Raw genomic sequence first — 23,534 nt, forward strand, 5'->3', positions numbered from 1 at the left:
TGTACCTTACACTGCCCAGTAACAGTTCAGCACTACCTCATTGAATGTCCTGCTCATGAAAACCCACGTAAGGCTCTTAGAGACATTGTGCTTAATAAAACCAAAACTATTTTTACACTGAACACCATACTTGGCCATAATTTAATGTATGGTTGCATCCAAAGCTTTAGACTTCCTCGTTAAAACGGAAAAAAATATAACTGTTTGTTAAGTGATGGGCGCATATGGGACCTACCTACCTACCTACCTACCTACCTACCTACCTACCTACCTACCTACCTACCTACCTACCTACCTACCTACCTACCTACCGATATGTGACCACCAGGACGTTAGCTTTTGAAACATCCGTATTGCATTGACTTTTCTAAAACACATGTAATAACATATATATCCAAGAACAATGCCTTTTGTCTAGGTATCTCTCTTTATCGAACTCTCGTCAACTCTAGCCTCTTTCCGTAATCACTACACATCCTACTTTCGCTTTCGGTTTGTCACATCAGGTGAGAATGGGCCAAACCCAGAAATTACATCTAGTTATGTGAGACCTCACAAGACAGCTGTGGTAAGTATAATGACCCAACAAAATCTCATATTTTCATGAACACAGTACCGTCTATCTATTTTACATAGTCTACAGCTAAGTTCTCTCTAATCTGTGCATGAGCTAATGAGCTAAGGCGCCCAACAACAGTGTAAGTCGCCAGGACCCAAGCAGTCAAAGAGATTAGTTCGCCAAATCATAAGCAAAAGAACTGGTAAGGGAACATTCAAGAATAAACGTAGGTGTGTGTGTGTGTGTGTGTGTGTGTGTGTGTGTGTGTGTGTGTGTGTGTGTGTGTGTGTGTCTGTGTCTGTGTCTGTGTGTCTGTCTGTGACTGTGATATCATCACACTACCCATAAATTATAGACGGCCTCTAATATCATGTATCATATATGTCATACTGAAATGACACTCATTAGTATGTGCCATAGAATTTACACTGAACTGATCTTATTTAATGACCTATGCAGTATTCTTCCCCAGTTGATGTGAATTATATGTTTTGCAAATGTGGACATCAGACCTTGTGGGAAAAAAGTTACTGCCCTTTTATCACCTGACAAACTAGCTTTTCAGTGTCTCTAAAACAAGGTTAAAATGTATTGTCGTCAGCTGCAAATAGATACATATCATATCAACTTTCATTGCTCATATCACCCTCCAGTGCTCTTATCAGTCTTCAACAACCATATCAGTGTATGTAACTCCCTACAAAAAGACAGGAAGTCCACAGGGCTGATAACTAAAAAATGTTGCAGGTCCATGTAACCAGCCCTGTGTTAAATATAGGAAATTGAGATGTGAGGTAAACTTGAACATGTGCAAAAGCATATTTGTTAAAACCTTGATTTGGTGGTCATTGTTAATTCATTTAGTGTCACGGCCCTCAGAATAGAAGGACATTATTCACTGGCTGAAAGCATTCTCTAGACCAGTCACATTTAGTGTTAGATAAATGAGTAGGTTGATCTGTGGAAGTTACGGTTTGATTGATCATGAACTATACGGACACCATCTAGTTACCACAACTGTAAATTATCTTCGAAATATTTCCTGTAGTCAATAACATGGTCAAATATATACCCTTGGAAAATGTACTGGTGCACAGGGCTGGCTATAAAATGAAGTTGTAAGCGAGCCATGTATCTAGCTGGCAGCAGGCCGCCAGGCAGACGCTATTTCATACACTGTCCATATCTACCTTGAACACCCACATCATTCTTCAACGCTCATATCATCCTTTCATGCTCATATCAACCTTCAGTGCTTAAAAATTCCTTCAACACCCATGTCAACCTTCAATGCCCATATCATCCTTCAACACCCATATCATCCTTCAACGCCCACATCAACCTTCAACACCCATATCAACCTTCAATGCCTATATCATCCTTCAACACCCATATCAACCTTCAACACCTATATCATCCTTCAACACCCATATCATCCTTTAATGCCCATATCAACCTTCAACACCCACATCAACCTTCAACACCTATATCATCCTTCAATGCCATTATCAAACTTCAGCGCCAATATATTCCTTTAACGCCCATATCAGCCTTCAACACCCATATCAATCTTCAATGCCCATATCAACCTTCAATGCCTATATCATCCTTCAACACCCACATCAACCTTCAACACCCATATCAACCTTCACCACCCATATCATCCTTCAATGCCCACATCAACCTTCAACACCTATATCAACCTTCAACACCCATATCATCCTTCAACGCCCACATCAACCTTCAACACCCATATCAACTTTCAACACCCATATCATCCTTCAGCGCCCATATCAACCTTCAATGCCTATATCATCCTTCAACACCCACATCAACCTTCAACACCCATATCAACTTTCAACACCCATATCATCCTTCAACACCCACATCAACCTTCAACACCCATATCAACTTTCAACACCCATATCATCCTTCAATGCCGATATCAACCTTCAACACCCATATCATCCTTCACCGCCCATATCAACCTTCAACACCCATATCAACCTTCAATGCCTATATCATCCTTCAACACCCATATCAACCTTCAACACCCATATCAACCTTCACCACCCATATCATCCTTCAATGCCCACATCAACCTTCAACACCCATATCAACCTTCAACACCTATATCATCCTTCAATGTCCATATCAACCTTCAACACCCATATCAACCTTCAATGCCTATATCATCCTTCAACACCCATATCAACCTTCACCACCCATATCATCCTTCAATGCCCACATCAACCTTCAACACCCACATCAACCTTCAACACCCATATCAACCTTCAATGCCCACATCAACCTTCAACACCCATATCAACCTTCAACACCTATATCATCCTTCAATGTCCATATCAACCTTCAACACCCATATCAACCTTCAATGCCTATATCATCCTTCAACACCCATATCAACCTTCACCACCCATATCATCCTTCAATGCCCACATCAACCTTCAACACCCACATCAACCTTCAACACCCATATCAACCTTCAACACCTATATCATCCTTCAATGTCCATATCAACCTTCAACACCCACATCAACCTTCAATGCCTATATCATCCTTCAACACCCATATCAACCTTCACCACCCATATCATCCTTCAATGCCCACATCAACCTTCAACACCCATATCATCCTTCACCGCCCATATCGTCCTTCAAGACCCATATCGTCCTTCAATGCCCATATCAACCTTCACCACCCATATCAACCTTCAATGCCCACATCAACCTTCAACACCCATATCGTCCCTCAAGACCCATATCGTCCTTCAACACCCATATCAACCTCCACCACCCATATCATCCTTCAATGCCCACATCAACCTTCACCACCCATATCAACCTTCAACACCCATATCGTCCTTCAAGACCCATATCGTCCTTCAACACCCATATCAACCTTCACCACCCATATCATCCTTCAATGCCCACATCAACCTTCAACACCCATATCATCCTTCAACACCCATATCAACCTTCAAGACCCATATCGTCCTTCAATGCCCATATCAACCTTCAACACCCATATCATTCTTCAATGCCCATGTCATCCTTCAACGCACACACAGAGACACACAGAGACACAGACACACACACACACACACACACACACACACACACACACACACACACACACACATATATATATATATATATATATATATATATAACATTTGGCTTAAGAAACAAAATAACAATCTAATTATGTAGCATATTGTGCTTGTTCAATATTGTGTTATAAATCCTCGACAGGCATACTCAGTTATGCTGTCAAACCGTTTTGCAGCCATAGACATTTAGTGCCATCCTCGGTCATCCAGGGTATAATGTCGCTAGTGTTATAATTAAATACCCTACACCCATTCCCTTCGAATGTAACGTCACCTTCTCAGTTCATCTATTACTATTATCATCTCGATCATGAGTGTTACAGGATTGAAAATCTATACTTAGTTTAATTTCGGCTAAAAAGAAGCACTTGTACTGAATAAGTATTTACCATTATAGAATTAAGACAAATATCCCAGATAACCGAACACCTTAATGGAACTCTCAAGATTCCAGTCCATCAAATCTATATAGGTCCGGTAGTGTATTCTATCTGCAAATTGACAGTATCACCAACTATCTTGACAAACTAAGCTAGTGCACCCTTATTCGTTACTCTAGCTGTCATTATCATTTATATACATTTTAGTGACATTCTACTTACCCACGGTGCTTTGGGCATTGTAATGAGTGAGTTTAGTTTTACGCCGTACTCAGCAATATTCCAGCTATATGGCGGAGGTCTGTAAATAATCGAGCCTGGGCCAGACAATCCAGTGATTAACAGCATGGGCATCGATCTACGCAGTTGGTGTACAGACAGACAGGCAGGCAGGTTCAATCGGTAATTTAGACCCATAATACATACATTTGGCAAAAGTAAATTCATACTGAGTAAAGCTAAGTATAGTTTAGTAATGACTCATGTTACATTTGTTCATTCCTTCTACGGCGAACTTGTGAAAGCTATTTACTCAATGATTTTAAAATATGTATATCGTCCGATGACAACAATCTCATGAGGGTTTCCACTGTCGGTGGTTGAGTCAGATGTATTGAAAAACAATCTAATTTTGTTGGAAATATTTGGGACATATTAATAAAATATGTCCACCTTCGATATGGTCAAGGCCAACAGCAAGACAGAAGAGGCAGAGACGTTCGTTATACAGGGTGTTTGTATGACGACCACATTCCACTGCGAGTCTGATGCTACAGCACCTAAACCGAGTAATGATCTTACCGAACTTACTTTGGTAGCAGTTCACTCGATTTGGTTAAATATAGTTCGACGTTAGAAATTATATTGTGAATAGTAATTAAATTTATATCTGGATGACGAAAGTGGTGATGCATACCAGACAATTGGGATACGATGACACGTGTCAACCAGGTCAGGGACTACATGAGCGAAGATACGTCTCACGTCTCTGACACTGTGCTGGAATGTTTCATCAGAGTATGTGAGAGAGTTTAGTTTTACGCCGCATTACAGTTGAATTGCAGAGGTCTGTAAATAATCAAGTCTAGACCAGACAATCCAGTGATTAACAGCATGGGCATCGATCTACACTGATGGGATACGAAGACATGTGTCACGCAAATCAGCAAACCAGACACCTTCAGGGGACACAAAACTGAAGAGCAGATTTATGTGAATACCCAACCTATGCATCTGAAATTGGTGTTATGGTAAATACCTAGTAATTAATACGACATACACCTAACGTCCAATCCCCACCCCACCCCCCACCCACACACCCCAACACATTTACACACCCAACCCAATATACAAAAAAAACTCTCGCTTTTCCTTCAGTCTTGTGTTCACAGTATGTTAAATGACAGGCAATGTTACTCCTTAAAAGTAGATAACATGCTTTTAAAACACATACCGGTAAATAAAACCATTTTAAAACAACAACAACAACAAACCCTCTCAAAAACAGTGGTCGAGTTTTAAAAAATGCTTCAGACACACTTTTAGTCTCCTCACTGAGAGTCATGCATGGCATGTCAGTGCAAACGACCTTTTGACAAATGATAATTATGACTTAAATGAAATGAACATACATTGATATGAACTCACTCTTTAGAAATATCTTTTACTCATTTTCCGTATAAAACGAGTAGCTTCTGCAAGTATACCGCTGAAGATGAATTTGTTCCGATGAAGTCTTTCATGCCACATGGTGGAAGGGAGGTAACTCAGATACGTGTACGATATGTCACCACCAGGACCTTAGCTTTTGAAACATCCGTATTGCATTGACTTTTCTAAAACACATGTAATAACATATATATCCAAAAACAATGCCTTTTGTCTCGGTATCTCTCTCTCTACCGAACTTTCGTCAACGTTCGCCTCTTTCCGTAATCGCTACACATCCTACTTTCGCTTTCGGTTTGGCACGTCATGTGAGGTTATATCATATGAAAAGGGAAAATAGTTTCTGAGAATGGGCCAAACCCAGAAATTATATCTAGTTATGTGAGACCTCACAACACAGTTGTGGTAAGTATAATGACCCAACAAGATCTCATATTTTGATAGTTTGAAGGTTGAACATAGTACCGTCTATCTGTTTTACAAAGACTACAGCTAAGTTCTCTCTAATCTCTGTATGAGTTAAGGCGCCCAACAACAGTGCAAGTCGCCAGGACCCAAAAAGTCAAAGAGATCAGTTCGCCAAATCACAAGCAAAAGAACTGGTAAGGGAACGTTCATGAATAAACGTACGCGTGTGTCTGTGTGTGCGTTTGTGTCTGTGTGTCTGTGATATCATCACACTACCCATAAATTATAAACGGCCTCTAAGGGACTGTTCATAATTTATCACCAGGGGGGTCGTTGAGGATTTTCGGGGGGGGGGGGGGGGGGGGGCTATTTGTTTTGTCCCAAGTATTGAAGGGGGGGCTACCAGATTTGTACAGAAAAAAATATAAAAATCCTCATCACGCCCACTAGTAATAAATTATGAACGGTCCCTAATATCATGTGTCATATATGTCATACTGATATGGCACTCATTAGTATGTGCCATAGAATTTACACTGAATTGATCTTATTTAATGACCTAGCCAGTATTCTTTCCCAGGTGATGTGAATTATATATTTTGCAAATGTGGACATCAAACCTTGTGGGGAAAAAAGTAACAGTTACTGCCAACAACCATATCAGTTTATGTAACTCCTATAAAAAGACATGAAGTCCACAGGGCTGATAACTAAAAAATGTTGCAGGTCCTGTTTACATGTAACCAGCCCTGTGTTAAATACAGGAAATTGAGATAAGGTGTTAGAAGAAAGTAATTAATGAATTACATGTACTTGTAGTGAGGTAAACTTGAACATGTGCAAAAGCAAATTTGATAAAACTGTGATTTGGTGGTCATTGTTAATTCATTTAGTGTCACGGCCCTCAGAACAGGACATTATTCATTGACTGAAAGCATTCTCTAGACCAGTCACATTTAGTGTTAGATAAATGGGTAGGTTGATCTGTGGAAGTTACAGTTTGATTGATCATGAACTATACCGACATCATCTAGTTACCACAACTGTAAATTATTTTCAAAATATTTCCTGTAGTCAATGACATGGTCAAATATATACCCTTGGAAAATGTACTGGTGCACAGGGCTGGCTATAAAATGAAGTTATAAGCGAGCCATGTATCTAACTAGCAACAGGCCGCCAGGCAGACGCTGTTTCATACACTGCCCATATCTACCTTCAACACCCACATCATTCTTCAACACTTATATCATCCTTCAGTGCCCACATCATCCTTCACCGCCCATATCAACCTTCAACGCATATATCAACCTTCAACACCCATATCAACCTTCAACACCCATATCAACCTTCAATGCCCATACCAACCTTCAACACCCATATCAACCTTCAATACTTATATCATCCTTCAGTGCCCACATCATCCTTCAACACCCATATCAACCTTCAACACCCATACCAACCTTCAACACCCATATCAGCCTTCAGTGCCCATACCAACCTTCAACACCCATATCAACCTTCAACACTTATATCATCCTTCAGTGCCCACATCATCCTTCAACACTTACATTAACCTTCAACACTCATACCAACCTTCAATGCCCATACCAACCTTCAACACCAATATCGACCTTCAACACATATATCATCCTTCAGTGCCCACATCATCCTTCAACACCCATATCAACCTTCAACACACACTTATATCATCCTTCAGTGCCCACATCATCCTTCAACACTTATATCATCCTTCAGTGCCCACATCATCCTTCAACGCCCATATCAACCTTCAACGCCCATATCAACCTTCAACACCCATATCAACCTTCAATACTTATATCATCCTTCAGTGCCCACATCATCCTTCAACACCCATATCAACCTTCAACACCCATACCAACCTTCAACACCCATATCAGCCTTCAGTGCCCATACCAACCTTCAACACCCATATCAACCTTCAACACTTATATCATCCTTCAGTGCCCACATCATCCTTCAACACTTACATTAACCTTCAACACTCATACCAACCTTCAATGCCCATACCAACCTTCAACACCAATATCGACCTTCAACACATATATCATCCTTCAGTGCCCACATCATCCTTCAACACCCATATCAACCTTCAACACACACTTATATCATCCTTCAGTGCCCACATCATCCTTCAACACTTATATCATCCTTCAGTGCCCACATCATCCTTCAACGCCCATATCAACCTTCAACGCCCATATCAACCTTCAACACCCATATCAACCTTCAACACTTATATCATCCTTCAATGCCCATACCAACCTTCAACACCCATATTGACCTTCAATACCTATATCATCCTTCAGTGCCCATATCAACCTTCAACACCTATATCAACCTTCAACACTTATATCATCCTTCAGTGCCCACATCATCCTTCAACGCCCATATCAACCTTCAATGCCCATATCAGCCTTCAACACCCATATCAACTTTCAACACCCATATCGACCTTCAACATTTATATCAACCTTCAACACCCATATCAACCTTCAACACTTATATCATCCTTCAGTGCCCACATCATCCTTCAACGCCCATATCAACCTTCAACGCCCATATCAGCCTTCAACACCCATATCAACTTTCAACACCCATATCGACCTTCAACATTTATATCAACCTTCAACACCCATATCAACTTTCAACACTTATATCAACCTTCAGCACCAATATCCTCCTTCAACACTTATATCAACCTTCAGCGCCAGTATCCTCCTTCAGTGCCCACATCATCCTTCAATGCCCATATCATCCTTCAATGCCGATATCAACCTTCAACACCCATATCAACTTTCAACACCCATATCGACCTTCAACATTTATATCAACCTTCAACACCCATATCGACTTTCAACATTTATATCAACCTTCAACACCCATATCAACCTTCAACACCCATATCATCCTTCAATGCCCATGTCAACCTTCAACACCCATATCATCCTTTAATGCCCATATCAACCTTCAACACCCATATCAACCTTCAACACCCATATCAACTGCCTTCAGCACTAGGGGTGATGGGGGTGGTGGGGGTGATGGCTTGAAATGGAGCATGATATGAAACCTGTCATGTGATAACCTCCCTGAAATCTCATATTTTCGAGGGACATTTGCAGGATGCTTTTGGTAGAGTTTTGAAAATTTTGGAATGAACTTTCCTTGTTTTCTGTTGATGTTTTGTGTATTAAAAAAGCGAGTGAGTGAGTTTAATTTTATGCTGCACTCAGCAATATTCCGTCTATATGGTGGCGGCTTGTAAATAATCGAGTCTGAACCAGACAATCCAGTGACCAACGACACGAGCATCGATCTGTGCAATTGGGAACTGATGACATGTGTCAACCAAGTCAGCGAACCTGACCACCCGATCCCGTTAGTCGCCTCTTACGACAAGCATAGTTGCCTTTTATGGCAAGCATGGGTTGCTGAAGGCCTATTCTACCCTGGGACCTTCACGGGTTGTATAAATAAAGTAAAATATCACACAGAAAGTAAACCGATATTAATGTCAATCGGGTTTAACTGATACAGCAGCTGCTACTTGCCACTGAAGGAAGTTTAGTTTCAGTGTGACTATGTGGTTCATTTGAGATGTGTATGTGCACGTATGCATACATATACGAGGGGATGTCAATAAGTTTTGAGCCTTGAGCATTTTTCATATCCAGGTGTCACAGCCTATGGTACAACATTGAACATTGGGGTGTAGCTGATGTGATGTATAAGTTTTGGTATCTTACTCTCAGGAGTTAGAAGAGCTCACATTGACAGAAAGAGACCGCCATCACGGCAGTGAAAATGAATAAAATTGAGTATAGAGCAGTAATTAAGTTTTTAGTTCTTGAAGGAAACTTGGCGAAGAACATTGTAGAAAGGCTTTCAGCAGTTTATGGGAAGTCTTCCCCTTCATCTGCTACCATCAAACAATGGGTCAATGAATTTAAGCATGGTAGAGAGAGTCTTGAAGATGACCCCCATCCAGGTCGCCCAGCAACAAGCACTAGTCAGGAAAACATTGAGTGCATAGACTTGTGCTGGAAAATCATCGAATCACACTCGATGAGTTAGAGGAGACAACAGGCATTTCACACGGATCCATCGAGACAATTCTTCATGAACATCTCGTCATGTTTGAGAAGTGCGCAAGATGGGTGCCAAGAATGCTTACAGATGAAATGAAGCAAACAAAGGTCACCATAAGGAACTCCATGCTAACCAGATACAACAAGAATCCAGATGATTTTCACTTTAGGCTAGTAACCTGTGATGAAACCTGGATCCGCCACTATGATCCTGAGAGCAAACAAGAATCCATGGAATGGAAACATGTCACTTCTCCCAGGACCAAAATTCAAAGCCTCCAGATCAGTGCAGAAGGTAATGGCGACAGTCTTCTGGGATAGCAAAGGCGTCATCCACATAGATTACTTACCAAAATGAAGAACAATGAATGGGAATATTACGCTAACTTGTTGAGGAAAGTGCGACAGTCAATCAAGGAGAAGCGCCGGGGCAAGATCAGACGTGGTATTCTTCTACATCAAGACAATGCTCCAGTACACACCTCTCGCATTGCAGCCGCTGCTGTCCAGGAATGCGGGTACGAAATCTTGACACATCCCCCCTACTCTCCAGACCTGGCACCAAGTGATCACCATCTTTTCCCAAATCTCAAGAAACATTTGCGTGGTCATAGATTTCAGGATGATAATGAGCTTATTGCTGCTACTGAGGCTTGGTTTGAGGACCAAAATGGCGCCTTCTACAGAGATGGCATCAGCGCCTGGCAGAAAAGATGGAATAAGTGTCTTGACTCACAAAGGGACTATGTTGTAAAATAGATGTGGTTCATACCAATATTTTATGTTTTTCTATGCAAGGCTCAAAACTTATTGACATCCCCTCGTATGTGTGTTTGCATTATGTTTAGCTGAGATATGTGAGTCTAACATGAATGTACATGTCTGTTTCAAATTTCATCTTTCTGATGTCTGAATTTGAACTAGTTTTAAATACATCTGTGTCCATGGGTGTATGATAGACATATTGTATTACACATACATCAGAAAATAGTCTAAATACTTTCATGCCAAAGACCTCAATACTTTTACTCCCCAGATATTCACCCCAGCTTCAGTAATCACCAGATCTAGTAAATATAGTCTCTGTATTATTCACAACACTGCCATACTGAGTCTAAGAAACCTCAGTAGAAGGTTTTGTCAACTAGAAATTAGAAACACAATTAATTTTAGTTCTTTTGTTTCATGGGTGGCATTTCGTCCATGTTGTTGTACTTACTTTTGTATTCATTAGGAGGTAATGATTTATTTGTTTTCTTTTCTGATCAGATAACTGAATCATCCTGTAGTGGTGATCAAATGGAATCATCAGGCAACCACCCAGGATACCGTGGAAGCCAAATGCAACCAAACAGGACTGATTTGCCAATGCCACACCCACCGGCAGACTATCCTTACAGTGGAACATGCACAGCTATGATGGAAGGAAAGGAATATCAAGGAGCTGGTACAGGTCAAATGCATCACACAACACAACAGATGCAGTTTAGCTATCAAATGCCACAACCAGAGTATGGCTATCCTCATGGCAGATATCCGCCACTGCAACCGTTTTGTTACTGTGGCAATATACCAGAACACCATCATCCTGATTATAGAGTGTATGTGCCATATCCTCCCATGCCACATACAGCATACAACCAACAGTCTACTCAGCCACATCCTGTGTCAACTGACAAGGATTATGGGCAAGGGGGAGCTGGCTTATACTACAGGACACCTCCAGGTATTGCTACAGTTCCAAATGCCATGGGTGGCACTTTTTCAGCTCAGTATGATGGGCAGACTCAGCAGACCCACAGTGGTACCCACAATGCTCAGTCATATCAACATCCACAAGCACAAGCTGAAGGTGGTCCTGGTATTTCAAATACATGGCAAGATATGGGAAACCAATCCCCTAGACATCCAGAGTATCACCCCAGTATAGATCCAGAGACTTCGAACCAACAACCTTCTAGTAATGCAAGATCAGGACACTTATCAACAGCTTCTCAAGGAGAGACTCCCCCAATAGCATCTGGGCCTCCTTGGATACAGCAGTCAAATCCTGTTCCACAGCTGGGCCTGAAACCACATTCTTCTAGCAGTCCAAACCCAGCTGTTAAACAAAGAAGTGAGGATGAAACCGACAGTAGTGCTAGAGATAGTGTCAATGATCTAACAGAAGGCCTTGAGAAGCTGAATGTCAATGATGATATGAGAGTTGGAAGGAACATGACAACCAATGGCACTAATCGTTCGGAAGACCCTCGCAAGCTCAGCATTTTTGAAGGTAAAATGCACATGGCACCAGAATGAATATGTTTCGAGTCTCTTTCAAGGAACCTAAAACCCCATTATTCATCCCAGCTTGAATGTCGGGAATAAGGTGTTTAAATGGAAGTTTACATTTTGTCAGTACATTTTGTTATTTTCATAAAGTGCATTTGTAGCAAAATCTTCAAAGCCTATCATGATAGTTGGAAAAAAAGTTTAGTAGATGTCTTTTAATGGTCAAGGGTAAGGTGAAGTCAACGTACTGTAATGGTCACTGTATCAGCTTATACCAGTGGTTTTGAAAAGCAAATGCTTGATTGAAAATTGTGGATTGCATGTTTCTTTCTTTTAGAGGTAACTAATGGCATGAGACTGTCTGCTTTGAAGTTGTAGTATTAGACATGTTTTTCTGAAAATGGCAGGTTGTGATTTTAATAGAAATTAAAGTAAGTCCCTTATTAATGCGTCTATTAACTTGGGATCATCAGTTTTATAGCTGGTTTGCAAGAGGCATGTTTTTCTTTTGTACCTTAAGTAAATAAGGGCACCAAAGATTTTCCATAATGGTTAGCAAAGTCTGCATATAAAGTTTAAGTCTGTCATACAGACCCTGAAACAAATTTATCCAAAAAAGCCCATGCCAGTCTGGAATATGTGGCAAGCCTAGATTCCCATGGCCCCAAGGTCTGAAATGATAAAAGTCTCTCAGCTTCTTTTCACTATATTTTATGATGATTTAGGAACTGGAAATGACATCATTTTCATCAAGGTTATTTTACAGTAGCTTGGGGACATTATGGCCAACCAGGTTGTACCAGGAGTTCGAAAATCCCATCTACTTATGGCTAAGACATGTCAGTTTTCATTTTGGGCAATCAGATAATGGTATCTTACCGCCTGTGCTCAACTAGATAATTTCCACTTATGCTTTCAAACTGCAAATAAGCTTGGATTTCATTTCATATCTGCTCAAAATGTACCTATTAAATTCCTCAATGATAATAAAGTAGAATTATATTTCTTTGCCTTGTATCACTTTTCCATAAATAGTCTAATGAATATTAACATGGTAAATCCCAAGCCGATCTATTCTTCCAAAAAACATCATCATGATTATATCATAAAGATCAGGGTAAGTGGAAAATTAGTCAGGACAAGTTACTTTTTTAATGTCTCTTTCCCTGCTGCATGTGGCTTTTAAACCAGCTTTGTAAATTGGTTGTTGTTTAACACTCCGCCCAGCAGTATTCCAGCTTCATGACAGCAGTCTGTAAATAATCAAACCTGGACTATGCAATCCAGTAGTCAACATCATGAGCATCAATCCTACAGAGTTGGGGTACGATGATGTGTCGCCCTACTCAGCAAGTCTGACCACCCGATCCCATTAGTCGCCTCTTGTCATAAGCATAGGTTATTTAGTGGGTTCAATCAATGCCGATCTGTGAAGGTCCCTGGGTAGAATTGGCCTTCAGCAACCCATGCTTGCCATAAAAGGTGACTATGCTAGTCGTAGGAGGCGACTAATGGGATTGGGTGGTCAGGTTCGCTGACTTGGTTGACACATGTCATCGGTTCCCAGTGGTGCAGATCGATGCTCATGTTGTTGGTCACTGGATTGTCTTATCCAGACTCGATTATTTACAAGCCACCACCATATGGCTTGAATATTGCTGAGTGCTATGTAAAACTAAACTCACTCACTCAATCAATGCCACTAGTTAATCCAATCATGTCACACATATAAGGCAGCATGACATATATTTCAGCTATCATTACCGTCATGGCAAATGCACGACCACTGGTCGACTAATGCCTATTAGTCGTTTCTGTGTCCTGTATAACCCTTGTGACCGTAACAACAACATAATCACATTGTAACCAGTCAGTAGTGCATAGAGACTGTCTCAGAAATGTGTTCACATGCACTGAAAAACCTCTGTTTTTTTTTACAAACTATGCAATCCCATCACCCAACGCCCGAGACGTGTCAGTTTTCATTTCGGGCAATCACATAATGATATCTTTCTTGTCCAGGGGCTACTAGATAATTTCCACTTATGGTTTCAAAGTGCAAATAACCTTACATTTCATTTCATATCTGCTCAAAATGTAGCTAATAAATTTCACAATAATAATAATACTCCTTCCCCAAAAAAGGAGACTTGACTGATCCCAAAAACTTCTGCCCTATCACATGTCTAAATACTCAATACAAATTATTCACAGGGTGTTTGTCAAACCTCGTGTCATCTCACTGTTCTTCCAATGAGATAATTTACAGAGAGCAGAAGGGGGCGAGAAAGGGATGTTGGGGGTGCAAGGATCAACTTCTTGTACAGAAAATGATTTTGGAAGAGGCTAAAACATACCATTGCAACCTCTCCATGTGCTGGATAGACTACAAAAAGGCATATGACTCTGTCCCTCATGAATGGATTCTGAGGTCTCTTCAGTGTATTGACCTCCCTGAGCGACTACTTGATTTACTCAAGTCGTTAATGAGTTGCTGGTCGACTCAACTTGAGATGTACTCGCAAGGGCAGGTGCAGACTTCGGAATCTATTCCAATCAGAAGGGGAATATTTCAGGGGGAATCCTTCAGTCCTTTGTTTTTTTGTCTGTCTCTAAATCCTTTGAGTTCTCTGCTCAACAGGGAGGAAGGGTACCATCCCGGACCCTCTCAGCACAGATACCCAACACCTCTTACTCATCTCCTCTACATGGATGACATCGAGCTCCTTGCCAAAGATATGCCAATTTGAAAGAACAGGTTCTCCTTGCCGAGTCCTTCTCTAATGATATTGGCATGACATTTGGACTTGACAAATGTAATACTCTTCATTTGAAACGTAGCAAGGTAACTTATGATGGATCGGTCAAGTTACAAGGGGGAGGAGTTACTGGGCATCAGGCCTACACCTATCTTGGAATGCAAGTTTGAGACAAGCTCCAGAATGCCCAAATTCAACATAAACTTCGGGCCGAGTATAAATCTCGTTTAAAGAAAATCTGGAGCTCAGAGCTAAATGCTCAAAACAAGGTCAAAGCCACCCATACTTTTGCTGTGCCAGTCCTCTCCTATTCCTTTGGAGTAGTTGATTGGACAAAACAAGACATCCAGGGTCTTGACCACCTGACCAGAAGAATCATGTCTGATAACAGAGCACACCACCCTCTTTCCTCTCTTAATGGTTTATACATGCCAATCAATTCTGGAGGTCGGGGTTTGATTAATGTGGAAGCTCTTCATGATAGAATTCTATTGTGCACTTTTGCACATATTTATTTATCGGATGATCCTCTGGTGATGCACGTCAAGACTCACGATGAAAGCAAGGAATTCCACAGCTATTTTAAGCGTGCCAAGGTTGTTGGACACAATCTGAAATTTGAAGTTCATTTTGCTCATGGTGATGTACTGCTGGACAGTACGGCGATGGGAGTAAACCAGGTGAAGTCCTTCACCAAGTCTGCTCAGAGTCAGTCCTTTGTGGAGAAGCTGTCTGAGAAGCCATTGCATCGTGTGTACATGCAGTGTGTGGAACAGAACAGCAATCCAACCGACTCCTCGCCTGGATGGAGTCCGCTGGTCTCAAATGTGAAACTGAGGGCTTCCTTTTTGCTGCTCAGGACCTGTCACTTCCCACTCGCAATCGCCAGAATGTTATTCTTAAAGAAAACATCAATATGAAATGTCGACTTTGCAATGAATTTACACAGACTGTCCAACACCTTGTCGGTGGATGCCCTTCCTCGGCACAAACAGCATATCTTAAAAGACATGATGGCATGGCTCGCTGCTTTTACAACCATCTCCGCCATGGCTGTGGCTTTGACTCTGAGGTTCATCCATGGTACGACCCTGAACATGTCCAGGGCGTCCTGGAAAATGATGCTTTTAAACTTCTCTGGAATAGGCCAATATACAGCCTGAGACAAATTTCAGCTAACAAACCTGATCTCGTCCTTTTTGATAAAACCAATGAAATTATTTATATCATAGAATTTTCTGTCCCTTTTGACAGCAATGTGATTGGCAAGATTCAGGAAAAGCATGATAAATATGCGGAGCTCACCTTTGAAATGTCTTGCCTGCATCCCAAATACACTGTCGTCAGGTTCCCCATTGTTCTCTGTGCCCTTGGTTTGGTACCTCCTGATCTCTTGGCGCAGATCAGGAGAGTGCCCGGGTTCTCCACCGGGAGCACAGCCCTTCTGACAATCTGGGTAATGCAAAAGGCTGCAGTGTTTGGGAGTCTCCATATTCTCTGAAAAGTACTTGTAGGGTTCGTCTAGGCAGTGTTTCCTGGGAGACGTCCCATTCACTGTCTGGGCTGCGTGTAGAGGGGGCAAGGGCCCTGAGCCGATGATGAGCCTTACCGGCCTGACTGTGCCAGGATCACCCGAACCCTCTCTGCTGCATATCAATCTTAATCTGTAAAACATAATAATAATAATATAGTAGAGTTATCTGACTTTGCTATTTATCATTCTTGACTATGTCATGAAATCAGTGCAAGTGAAAAAATTAGTCAGGACAAGTTACTTTCTGGTATGTGGATTTCTAAAAAAAACCAATTGAACCCCTGCATTTTAAGTGATAGCAGAAAGATTTAAGCAGATTTAAGATTGAATTACAAAAACTATGGATAGCAAAAGTAAACAACACACAAGAAATTAAAACATTTTTTCCTGTGGAAATCAAGTGAAGTAGCTGACAAAAGTGATAAAAAAACCTCAGAAAGTGTGAAATGTGTTATTATGAACATGCAGGATTCCACTGACAATTTGACACTGATGCATGTAGCATTTCGAGGCCGGGTGATGAAACTTTAAATGATGAACTGAAACCTAAATTAGAGACAAATTCATCCAGATGTAATGCTAACAAAAATTAAGACTTCCAAATTTAGAAAGGAATGGGAAAAAATGAGATTAAATACATCTTAAAAATTCAAGAGCGTATTTCTTTCATTACATATTGCATTAAAATCATTGCAACTCTAATATTACTGATGCAACTAGATTTTCATCTTAGGTTGTACCTAGTGCAAGTAGGTTTACATGTCTTAAATCGAGTCTTGTGTGTTTGAAGAATGTTCAACTATAATATATGGTTAATTTGAATTAACCTTACTTAAATGTCAAAATGATAATGTTGTAACATGTTCATGCTTTGTTGTTCTCTCATTTTAGGAGCAGGAACCAGGCGTGTTACCACAGAGTATTATCTTGATAGATTCCTGCTATCTGGACTCAAAACCAGTATCTTGGAAGAGACTTTATGGGACTATGTAGAAGTCATTAGTGAATGTGGTGTCAAAAGTGTTGAGTATACACTTGACGGAACATGTGCAGTTGTCACTGTTGATCAGAATCCAGGTAATACATTTGGTGTGTTTGGTTAAGTTTTTCAAGTACTTGCCTCTATTAAATCATTTTCAGTATTTTTGTATTTTGACTTACATCTCTCTGATCAAATCCTTGAGATTTTCAGCAGACATCTTCTTTACTGTTAGCCATTTCATTGAGTTATTAGGCGAAGCATATCTTGGGCAACAGGCCTTGGAAATGATGGAAGAACATCTGTCTGTTTATGCAAGCTGTGACACCTGAAAGACATCATGTCTTCTAAATCCATGCAATCCTCAGTAACTAGCTGTATCTTTGATTAACCTTTGCGACTATGATGATTGCTGATCAGATTCAATTCAGTTGCTACATTGCAATACCAGACCATGCTTTTTTCATACCCCCGGCATTACATGCCGGGGGATATCGTCTACTCCTAATTTGTCTGTCAGTCCGTCTGTCCGTCCATCCGTAATCATTTTGTTTCCGGGGCATAACTCAAAAACCATTCAACATTTTAGACCAAAATTGATAGACCAAAATTGATAGATATAATAATCTGAACCTATGGTTGTGTCTTTTGCTATTTACAGAGTTTTGGCATTTTTATTTTCTTTGGTTTTTCCATGGAATGTTTTGAGGTTAGTCTAATGGTGGGGTGGGCTTCATTTCTGTAGCAGAACTCAAAAACCATTCAAAATTTTTCTGAAAACTTGGTAGATATATCCATCAGAACGTTAAGTGGTGCCTTTTGGTATTTACAGGTTTTTGTGATTTATCATTTTCTTGGTTTCCATGGAAACGTTTTGGACTTACTCTCAAAAATGGAGGGATGGGCTTCGTTTACGGAGCATAACTAAAAAAACGTTCAATATTTTTCTGCAAAATTTGGTAGATATGTATATCAGACCCTTAAGTGGTGCCTTTTGGTATTAAAAGGTTTTGTTGATTTATTATTTTCTCAGTTTCCATGGAAACATTTCAGACTTAGTCTCAAAATGGAGGGATGGGCTTCATTTCCTTAGCACAACTTGAAAACCATTTCATATCTTTCAACAGATCTTGGCATATATATCAGACAGATCTTGAAGTGGTGCCTTTTGCTGTTTACAGATATATGGCATTTATATTTTTCATGATTTCCATGGAAACGATTCAAAATAAGTCTGAAAAAACATCAAGTATATGTCAGATGATTTATCCTTTGAAGTATGTGGGGCCCGGGGGGATATGTCATATTCTGAGGACTCTTGTTTTAAACATAAAACATCAGACATCATGCGTTGGATGTTCATTACATAATAATTGTTCCATAGCAGTGCAATGTTCTCGATTGCTAACCACCCGTTGTCTCATTCCAGTTCAGCTTTGAAACTATTTTTGGGGGGTTGGTTTTTTTTAGGTTGTTTTATTTTCCCAAAGATGTTTGTTTATGTACAGGACGTTTTACATACCCATCTGTGGAAGATATCCAGGGACTGGGAAAGGCAGGGTCATGGCCCATTAAAATTGTTCAGTTTACTAGTGGCCCATTCTAAATTCTGAAAAAGGCTAATAATCCTGCAAATGGCCCATTGTCAAAGTTCTCTTTCCCAATCCTTATATCTCACCTGCACTCAGGTCATAATCACCTTTCATACTGACATCCCAAATAGGTCTGCAACTCAAAGTTGTCTTTGAAGAAAGTTGCACGAGCTCACATTATCACCAAGCACTGCTCACCTCAAAGCTGATGTTACATACAAAGTGAGCACAGACCCCAGTCAGACTGACCTTTCCACCACATATGACACAGAAACATTGGGACCTCTCCCAGCTGACAAGATACAAACAGCAGGAGGATACAAGCAGGGATATGATATCACTGTAAAGTGGATAGGAAAATGTTATTCATGCTGCTTTATTCCAATCAACATTTATTGGAGCTTATGGAAATGCGAAGTCTTCAACCACCAGTTTCACTGACGATGACACAACCATCTGTTTTAAGACATCTCACCAGCAGCACCTACTTAAAATATTTTGTAGCAGTTTTCCTTTGCAAACAAGGTCAAATGTAAACAAATGACCATTTTATTCACTTCTAGATAGACATCATGTTCTGATGCCATCAAAACCCATACTGCCCAAAATTCTCCACTTGCTTAAATCCCATCAATCAACTGTAATCTATGTGTCATCAAATGGCCTCTCAGTCAAGATGAGCATTTGGACATGAAGAAGTGGAATATAGCTTCTTGGTCCAGCTGCTACCATCCTCAGGGTTTCTTGTTCCTACAGCCAGTTTTTCCTCAACAAGGTATAGTATACACTGGAGCCTGGTTCCAGTTACGTCGAAAATCTTGTCATTAATTGTCATGTCTTGGGATTCTGACATCACATGCAGAGGTTGACATCACCCCCTCCAGCTTCAAACCTCATTGAATATGATTAGGTCCCTTGATGCTGATTTCTTTGTATGACCTTCACCCACTTGGTTGAACTTGACGAGATCCCTTGTTGTTGGTGCCTTGGTATGGCCTTCGCCCACTCGGTTGAATTTGATGAGATCCCTTGACGGTGATGACTTGGTACGATCCTCTCCTCTTGGTTGGTCAAGTTGACTTGTGGACAGGCTGTCTGAGTCTCATGATGGCATTTCTCTGACAATTCCTCTAACAAACCCCACATGGTTTCCACATCTTCACATGGACGTATCAGGAAAGAATTCAGGACTCATAAGGGCAGTGCTACAGTGTTGGCAATATGGAGAGCTAGCCTATCAACTATTTGGCATTACTGTCAGTAAAGAGGATGTCTGTTGAAAATATGTGTATTTAGTATGATAGCAAAAAAGTTACTGTAATATTTGCTTTAAAGTAATAGTATTCTGTCTGTGAAAGGTAGGTCTGTTACACATTAACTTGAATTCAGTGCTATCTTGAAATATATACGTAATTATCATGTTTTGGTGCTACAGTGCATGTAAGTATATTTTTGCATATACTTTCTATCACATTTTACTGTATATTGTGTTCATAATAAAGATTTTGATTTTTGTACAAATATTGTAAAATAATTGTTTTTTCGAAACTCTAGAACAGTAATCCCATAAAGTACATGACCTTGAACACTGTACATCTTTCTTTATGAAGATGTAAGGCATCAGAGAAGGCTGTTGTAGATATAGGTGATTTCGTAAAAACTATTATTTTTTTTTTCTTAAACATCTCAATCAAAAGTTGTTGAAACTCAGCAGTAATTTTGTTCTCCCTTGAGATTTAAATCAGTGTTGATTCCTATCTACATATGCTTATGAGCTACAGTGATCTGGAACTATGTTTGTAGATTGGGATTCACTGGCGAAGAAGGTGAAAAAAAGAAGACTTGAGAAAGAAATGGTGGAAATACATAAAATTGCTCTTACACAAAGCATTTGTGTGCATGGAATCTGCAGCAGGAATGAGGAGGACTTATTTGTTAATTATTTTGAGAACAAGAAGAGTGGAAACAAAGGATGGAAAGTGACCAACACTGAAATCCGGGACAATCTTGTGGTTGTCACATTTGAGTGTTCAGAAGGTAGGCAAAGTTGTGTTCCCAGAATCTGAGCCAGACAGATCATTATACAAGCATGTACATTATACAAATTTTACATGTGGGTTAACTACAACTGACTTTGTGAGCTGGAAATTAGGTACCAGACACTGACGGTGTGACTTCGAATCCTGAATGGGATTCATCCTAATGAAATTACTATGAATCTGTACCCTACTGTGGAAGCGTAATCCCAAGTATGGCATGTGTTACAGGGAACAATAAAGATCTGTTGGTAATGATAAAATGTTAGATGTGAATGTTTTTGTGTGTTGTTGAACAACATCAGCACTATTTCTTCTGTCTGAGTAGAGTCTGAAAGTAACAGTTGAACAGTTGAAAACTTGTTACTTCTACCAAGACAGACAGACTGTCAGTGCTGACGTAGGACTACCTGACCTGCTCCTTGTAGTGAGTGAGTGAATGACTTTAGTTTTACGCCACACACACCAATGTTCCAGCTATATGGCAGTTCTCTGTAAATAATTGAGTCTGGACAGATCAATGCTTATGTTGTTGATTTTCTCGTCCAGACACGATTACTTTCAGAGTGCTGCCATATAGCTGCAATATTGCTGAGTGCAGCTGAAACCTAAACTCACTCACTTGCTCTTTCAACAACCATGAAATTTGAAGTCCAGTCCCAGTTTTTTCTATTACCAAGACACATGAATAGATTCATTCAGGTAAATTCATGCAGTAAAAATCTGAAAAATGGAAATGTTTTGTATTTCCAGCGGTAGATGCTGTCCTTTCTCAGCCAGTACACCGCTTCTCAGGAAAAACATGGCAAGTAGGCATTTTCTACTCTGACATTGGATGTGTCCAAGAAAGATCCAAGATGGTTAATACAGAATGGATTTCAGATATGCTGTTAGGTGAAGTAAAACTGATGAAAGTAACTGGATTCCTTGACTCTTTGAAGACTGACCACCGACACCTTCAAGAGGTGTCAGTTGAGGGAGACACCACCGTGAAATTGAAGGGGACTGTATCAGATGTTAGCACAACAAAAGTGAAGATCCGTCAGTTCCAACAGGAGATAAAGAGGATGAACATTAGTTGTTCTGCTGCTAAGAGAAAATACCTTGAGAGTGAGTGTGTCAAGAGTTATATACCAAAGGCACTCGTTCAGAAGGATATTAAGAGTGCCTGGAGTTGTGACAAGAACTCAGTGGATATCTTTGCATTGTCTGATAGGGATTTGAAAACGACAGAGTTGTGGATCAGGAAACACATCAAAGAGCAGCAGTTCACTGTTCCACATATGACTAGCCCTGAGTTTGATGAAAAGATCAAATCTTTGCGACAAAACTTGGATGATGAGTACCCACCTGGATCATACACATTTGACGTCTGTGGTAACACCAGGTGTATAGATGTTGTGGCGCAGCATGAGTACTCATATCGTGTATTTGAAGCAGTTGCAGATTGGTTTCCTAAACCAGTTCCAGATAAAAATACACATCTGACATTTCCAAAGGATAAATTCAGATTCATACAGAAACACATGAAGGACAAAGTACTGCAGATGATGTCTGAATACAGGGTCCATTTGGAATTCAAAGAAACAGAGTGTCAGCTTGAGATCAAGGGGGAAGGGGAAATGCTTCAAAAAGCAAAGGCTTTTTTCGATGAAAGTGGTTTGAGAAATGAAATTCTTGCACTTGGGCCAGCAGAATCAGAAGATCTTCTCAAATCAGGTCATCTTCAGTGTTTGGAAGCTTATGTTGAAAGGACAGAAAGGTGCACCATCTCAGACAAGGTAACAGGTGGTATTCACAGCAAGGATATGCATGCTGTCATGGAAGCGTCTGGTGCAGCAGGAGGTTACAGGGAACCAGGAGACAGAGAGGATTATGGGAACCATATAGCTCAAAGGCATGCACATGATCAAGAACCTCAAAGTTCAAATTCCAGCTTCTATCTTCCAAGCCCTGATATGCAAGACAACAATGGGGCAAATGGAGGAAATTGGGAGCATGCCAAGAAGAAAAGTAAAAGAGCTGACCGCAGTGAGTATGTTTGGCTTTTACTTAAGTCCTGACCATTCTCATCAACAAGTG

At 40.4% G+C, this 23,534-nt stretch overlaps 1 protein-coding gene across 3 annotated transcripts in view; it reads left to right on the forward strand.

The window, feature by feature from the left end:
* Positions 1-497: 497 nt before the first annotated feature.
* Positions 498-23,534, forward strand: part of LOC137265448 (protein mono-ADP-ribosyltransferase PARP14-like) — a 66,035-nt gene continuing 42,998 nt past the window's right edge. For 2 of the 3 annotated variants that reach the window (XM_067800847.1, XM_067800849.1), the window contains exons 1-5: positions 6,014-6,142; positions 11,548-12,553; positions 17,737-17,922; positions 21,220-21,453; positions 22,206-23,483. In XM_067800847.1, the coding sequence (XP_067656948.1) occupies positions 11,578-12,553; positions 17,737-17,922; positions 21,220-21,453; positions 22,206-23,483 (2,674 nt within the window). In that variant the 5' untranslated portion in view covers positions 6,014-6,142; positions 11,548-11,577. Of the gene's footprint in view, positions 569-6,013; positions 6,143-11,547; positions 12,554-17,736; positions 17,923-21,219; positions 21,454-22,205; positions 23,484-23,534 lie in introns of those variants that run through there. The other variant, XM_067800848.1, reaches the window with a different exon arrangement.

The sequence above is a fragment of the Haliotis asinina genome, chromosome 15, assembly GCF_037392515.1.
Source record: "Haliotis asinina isolate JCU_RB_2024 chromosome 15, JCU_Hal_asi_v2, whole genome shotgun sequence".
In the NCBI taxonomy this organism is placed as follows: domain Eukaryota; kingdom Metazoa; phylum Mollusca; class Gastropoda; order Lepetellida; family Haliotidae; genus Haliotis; species Haliotis asinina.